Source organism: Piliocolobus tephrosceles, chromosome 5 (genome assembly GCF_002776525.5).
Source record: "Piliocolobus tephrosceles isolate RC106 chromosome 5, ASM277652v3, whole genome shotgun sequence".
NCBI classification, from domain to species: Eukaryota; Metazoa; Chordata; class Mammalia; order Primates; family Cercopithecidae; genus Piliocolobus; species Piliocolobus tephrosceles.
Window position 1 is genome coordinate 11,727,113 of NC_045438.1, and position 6,473 is coordinate 11,733,585.

Genomic DNA, 6,473 nt, shown 5'->3' on the forward strand with positions numbered 1-6,473 from the left:
TCGAGGTGGCGGGCGCCTGTAGTCCCAGCTACTCAGGAGGCTGAGGCAGGAGAATGGCGTAAACCCGAGAGGCGGAGCTTGCAGTGAGCTGAGATCTGGCCACTGCACTCCAGCCTGGGCGACAGAGCGAGACTCCGTCTCAAAAAAAAAAAAAAACAAAAACAAAAACAAAAACAAAAACAAAACAAAAACAAAAACAAAAATCCTTAAAAAGCAATAAGAGAAAAAAGATATCACAAATATGAACAAAGACAAGAATGACAGAAAATTTCTTATTGAAAATGATACAAACAAGAAGATGGTTGAAAAACATCTTTAAAGTACTGAAAGAAAGAAAAGGAAACTGCCAATCTAAAATTCTTGACCCAGCAAAAATACTTTCAAAAACAAATGGAAAATAAAGACTTTTTCGAACTTACGAAGTCTGAAAGAATTAATCACCAGCAGACCTATACTACAGGAAATACTAGTCTTGAAGGTCTTTCAGAGAAAATGAAAACAGTATCAGATGGAAGTCTACATCTACACAAAAAAATGAAGAGCACTGAAAATGATAACTACATAGGTAAATGGACATTTTTTTTTTTTTCTGGTTATTTTCTTTAAAAGACAATGAACTTTTTAAAGCAGGGATTGGCAAACTTTTCCTGTATAGAGCTGGATAGCTAATGTTTTAGGCTTTGTAGATCACATATAGTCTCTATTGCATATTATTCTTTGTTTCTTTAAAAAACCTTTTAATCATGTAAAAACCATTTCTAACTCAAATCTAAAAATGCTGTCTTTGGCCTGTGGACTGTAGTTTGCCAATCAAAACAATAATCACAATGTGTTGTGCAAAGCCTGGGAGGGAAGAAATACAAGTATACTATTGTAAGTTTCACATATAATCTATGAATGTTACAATATTACTTGAAGGTACTGTGATCAAAGAGTTAGGTTTACTATAAACCTAAATCAAAAATTAAAAAACAAAATAATTATAGCTATTAAGCCAACACAGAAAATAAAGTGAAATCATTTAAAATAACTTGTAAGAAGGCAGAAAAAGAAAGGATTACAAAGGACAAACAGAACAAAAAGAAAACAAATAGCAAGATGATAGATTTAAACTCGATCATACTAGTAATCACAAGAAATATAAATGGTCTAGATACTCCAGTTAAAAGGCAGAGATTGTCAGATTGGACAAAAATGTGAAACTCAATCACCTGCTGTGTACAAGAAGCTCACTCTAAATATAAGGGGGGCGGGGAAAATAGTTTAAAAGTGAAAGCATCCTCAGCAACTCTTCAAGTGGAAAAAGCAACTAGTCACAGTTTAAATCTCATTCTCCCAAGAAAATGCTCATCTTAGCACAGACCAAAGCTTGCAGCCACAGGAAAGGAGCTTGAAGCTGGAATTTCAATGATTAGTCTTATCTTTCTCAACAACTACAAACTCAGCACCAGATTACCCTCATCAACACTGCAGATCCCCCATGGTGCTAGTGCTAGAAGCTGGAATACATGTTTTTCTTGGGAAGATCTACCTAAGGCCTGTTGCCCTGGGGAAAAATCTCTGGATCACATGGATAACGAACCACATTCACTGACCCTTAACCAGTGAACGCCAATGGCAGATCCCTCATTCTGATTAGGTCTCCTTTTTTCCCCATGTGCCTCCTCTAAGGGTCACTTGCTGGCTATTGAGGTGATTTGGTGAGTCAGTCCCTGGTGCAGATCAGTCAGGATTTCCCTCCTGGCTTGACCCCACTCCCAGGGTCTTAGGGCTGGGAAGGGCCCAAATCCCACTAGACTCAGCCACTCCCAGACATTGTGCTTTCCTCACAGGTCACGGACCGAGGACAGGAGTGCGGTAAAATTGAAGTTGAGAGCAGGGAGCATGTGTTCTTTTTATCTTTGTAAGGCTTGCAGCAATTCTTCAGGAATTACACACCTAAGAGCTAAATATTTGAATGTATAGTTAAAAAGAGGTAGACTTTCCGCCATTGCATGGGCAATGGGTGGCTCATACACACTTTCACTCTAGCCTATTACCTCCTCTCAATACCCTCTGGACTGGTCCTCATGGCTCCTCCTGACCCCTGCAGTTTTCTTCTGAGGTGCTGAGCACTGGACATCCACAGCTAGCTGCAGGTATTGGCATTGTGTTTGTTTTAGCATCAGGTGAACATTTGGAAAAGCGAATCACAGAATTATCGTTCTTTTTGTCTTTTGTGTTTTATCAGGAACCTCGGAGTGATGGTGTGCTCCTCCCTGTGTGACGTAGGTGGGATACTCACCCCCTTCATAGTCTTCAGGCTGATGGAGGTTTGGCAAGCCTTGCCTCTCCTTTTATTTGGTAAGATTTTGTGAAGCATATATTTCTTCTTTTCCAGCTTGGCAGTGGGCTCAGCATGGGTGGAACTGAGTGTGAGTACTCAGTCATATTTGTTGAGTGAAGGGAATGATATCTCCCAGTGAGTTTACAAAAGGCAAGGATGGTGATGCTCTTGGGATGTCTCCTGGCTTATTCTGTCTTGCTTAATGGGAAAGATAAGAAACCATTCCTAGGATATGGGTCAGGGATTTCCATCCTCTGGCTCTGGACTCCAGTCATTCATACTATAGGACAGAATCTGAGAGACTTTTTGACATAGTCTCCTGATAAATGTGATCACCAATTCTTACACATTTAACATGTAATTGCTAGAGTCTTGAAGATGCTGAATTATCACCTGTCTTCTGTATCTAGATCTTAACAATTGAGAACACTCACAAGGAGATGAGTGGGAATCAAAGTTCTGTATCAGCTTTCTTCCTGATACAGTTGGATGAGAGAAGGGAGAGGGGATTCCTACTTACCTCTCCAAACCTAGGCCAGGGAATTTCCAAGACCCTGCTTACCCACTTGATAGAAGGCAACAATTCCTGGTTGTTTGCACAGACCTGCCATGCCTGGGCACAGTTGAATACAAAAAGAGGGGTGGAGGAACAGATAGGGAAAGGGAGAAAGGAAGAAGGAGGGAGAAAGGGAGGTAGAAGGCGAGGGGAAAAAGAGGGAGAAAAGAGTGATGGGAGGGGTCCACCCTGCCCACATATAGACTGTGCTCCATAGCTAATTCTATGTGTATATGTACTCCAATCAACAGATCCCCAAATACTTAAACATCAGTTACTATGGAACTTTATACTTCTATCAAAGTAAAATGAAGGCAATGTTTCCTTTACTTACTCTGACATTTCCCCAGTTATCCTACTGTTTTAATTTTCTTTTATAAATGTTCCTAATTTATTTTCTTTTAAAAAAACAGTATCTGTCCCATCTGTGTTGTCTCTTCCTCTCTTTGGCTGGCTGTGATGATTTCTGTAAACGACATTGGCTGTGCTCTAACGGCTCCATTTGCAATCTGTTTCCTTTGAAGGGGTGTTGGGCCTGCTTGCTGCGGGAGTGACGCTACTTCTTCCGGAGACCAAGGGGGTCGCTTTGCCAGAGACCATGAAGGATGCCGAGAACCTTGAGAGGTGAAACCCATGGTGCCCAGGACTCTGAGGCCCATGAGTCTGACCCGCCGTCCAAAAGGGGCCTAATATCACTCCACATTCCTCATTTCCTCTATCTTAAAAGCTTAGGAGAGCTTTACAGATATTTGTGTGTCTTTTTATTACTCCCAGAACTGCTGTGAGGGGAAAAAAAACCATGATGGCTACTGACTTTATGTAAGAAAATAATGAAGAGCATGAGTTGACAGGTATCTGTTCTCGACTGCATAGCAGAGAATGATTTGTCTGTGATGTTGGCTGTGGTGCACCAAGATCCCTAGCTCATCCCAAGAGTTACAAGATCTCTAGATCACCCCAAGAGTTACATGATCCCTAGCTCAACCCAAGAGTTAATGACTCTGAGTGGAGAACATTTTTAATTCAATCTTCTGTCCTCTGAGTCACTGTCTCAGATTCTTTAGTAACTTTCTTCACAAAATTCTTTTGACAGAGAGCAAGATTTGCTGGAGTTTCATATTCTAGTCTTAGAGCAATAAAAAAGGAAATGAAGGAACAGTGCTTGATGAGGTGATCTCTCTCAGGATCCTTTACAGGCTCAGTTCTATGGATTCCACAGCAAGGATGCATGTGTCCTCGTGAATAGAGAGAGAAAAGTCTATGCAGTCCTACAGACTTAGGTTTGAACCTAGGTCACCTGACTCAGTAGGCCATGTGACTTTGGGAATGTCATCGAACCCTATGGAGCTTTCTTTTTCATTTAATTTCCATTCCTGCAAAATAGTCACAATAATACTTAATTTACAGAGTTTCTTTAAATATCCAATCAGATTAAGTAGGTGACAGTGACTAATCCATTGCCTGGCACATAGTAGGTGTTCAGTAGAGCTCAGATTTTCTCCATTCTTCTTGCAAATTGTGCTGTTTCCCCAGTGATCCTCAAAACTAAGTGTGCAGAAGAAGCACAAAGGGAACACGCTAAAATGCTAAATTCCTTGGCCTTCTTGATTTTTGATTTAGAATGTGAATGATGCAACTCAGGAATCTGTTTTAATAATCTCTGCCAGTGATGCCCATGCAGATAGGCACTCTGTACGCCTCACTTGGAAAAATTCTGGATTTCTCAGTACTGATAAGGGCAAAACACTATTTTAACCATAAATATATTTTCTAGTTGCTGATGATTTCCTTCTTTTTGATCCCAAATGTTGTGTTATCTGATTTAAAGATGTTTCATTCTAGTTTGTTAACAGCCACTTGGTTGTCTTTTTTTTTTTTGACTTGGAGTCTCCCTCTTGTTGCCCTGGCTGGAGTGCGATGGCATGATCTTGACTCACCACAAACTCCGCCTCCCAAGTTCAAGTGATTCTCCTGCCTCAGCCTCCTGAGTAGCTGGCATTATAGGCGTGTGCCACTGCGCCTGGCTAATTTATTATTTTTAGTAGAGATGGGTTTTCTCCATGTTGGTCAGGCTGGTCTTGGACTCCTGACCTCAGGTGATCCACCCAACTCGGCCTCCCAAAGTGCTGGGATTACAGGTGTGAGCCACCACACCCGGCCTGGTAGTCTTTTAAGATGTTCTGTTTAATCCCTTCACTCCCTTATCCTAATCATCCCACCCTGCCAGGGGAGGCGGGTGCTGCTGCCCAGAGCCCTGAACCCCCTGAGCATCCTCAGTTCTTGACAATACTCTTCACACATTATAATAATTGTTTATTTCATTGTCTGTCTTCTCCATTATACCAATTCCATAAACAGTAGCCACAGTCTATGGCCAGAGTGATCATGTTGATTACTCCTTCTTCCCCACTTGCAAGGGGAGAATGTCAGGAATGGAAGTGACTGCAACTCTAGCTAAGCTTCATGGGGTGCTGACTGTGTGTGTGTCAGCCTCCCTGAAATGTGCATTTCACCAAATCCTCCCAAAACATTGGGAGGCAGCTACTATGGTTATCAGACCCATTCCACAGATGAAGGAGATAATGACATGTATCCCAAAAGTTACCGGATTCAAAATGAGTTAGCCAGCAACATGATCAACCTTCTACTTCAGGGATTGTTTGACTCTTTCTGGAAAGGGCCAGATAGTAAATATTTCAGACTTTGGGGTCCTGTGGTCTCTCTTGCCACTACCCAGTTCTGCCCCTGCATGGGACAAGCAGCTATAGACAATGCATGAAGTAATGGTTGTGTCTGGATTCCAGTAAAATGCTGTTTATGGATGTTGAAATTTGAATTTCATGTCATTTTTTAAGTGTTTTGAAATATTTTCATTTTTTCCAACTATTTAAAATGTAAAAACCATTTGTAGTTCACAGGTTGTACAAAAACAGGCTATAAGCTCAACTGGGGCCACAGGCTGTAGTTTGCTAAGCCCTTTTCTTCTTTGTTGTTTGTCATTCTTAATTTCTCTTTGTCTTCACACTTATGCATTTCTTTGTACAACTTTGCAACAGTTTCATCATCAACAAACTGATTGCTTATTTATTTATTTTAACTTCAACTCTTAACTTTGTTGTTACAGAAAAGCAAAGCCCAAAGAAAACACGATTTACCTTGAGGTCCAGACATCAGAACCCGTGGGCACCTGAGAGAGATGCTTTGTGGGGATGGAGTGTTGAAGGGATGAAGATGGAGTTATCTTCTGCAGAAATTCCTAGACGCCTTCACTTCTCTGTATTCTTCCTCATACTTGCCTACCCCCAAATTAATATCAATCCTAAAGAGTGGTTTGCGTGGGCTTTGTTTTATGTTGTTTTCTTTCTTTTAAGCTCTCCAAAGCCTTGGCTATCTTCCACCTGTGCATTCGTTTTAGGGAAAGCTGTTGGTGCTATTGTTATCAGGCACTTAATTATCTAAAGACTTTTGAAGATCAGTAGAATTTAAATATTGCTATAAAAGAAGCCTGTGTAACTGGGTTCCTAGAATAAGTATTCTAGAAAGAATTTTCTAGAAAGAAAATTGGTTTGATTCACTCTCTGAAAGAAAATG

At 40.9% G+C, this 6,473-nt stretch overlaps 1 protein-coding gene across 2 annotated transcripts in view; it reads left to right on the top strand.

Moving 5' to 3' along the window:
• Nucleotides 1-6,208, top strand: part of SLC22A1 (solute carrier family 22 member 1) — a 35,582-nt gene extending 29,374 nt beyond the window's left edge. Inside the window, exons 9-11 of one of the 2 annotated variants that reach the window (XM_023218987.2) lie at nucleotides 2,231-2,343; nucleotides 3,407-3,506; nucleotides 6,007-6,208. In XM_023218987.2, coding sequence (XP_023074755.1) covers nucleotides 2,231-2,343; nucleotides 3,407-3,506; nucleotides 6,007-6,073 — 280 coding nt within the window. In that variant the 3' untranslated portion in view covers nucleotides 6,074-6,208. The remainder of the gene's footprint in view (nucleotides 1-2,230; nucleotides 2,344-3,406; nucleotides 3,507-6,006) is intronic. The other variant, XM_023218988.1, reaches the window with a different exon arrangement.
• The last annotated feature ends 265 nt before the right edge of the window (nucleotides 6,209-6,473 follow it).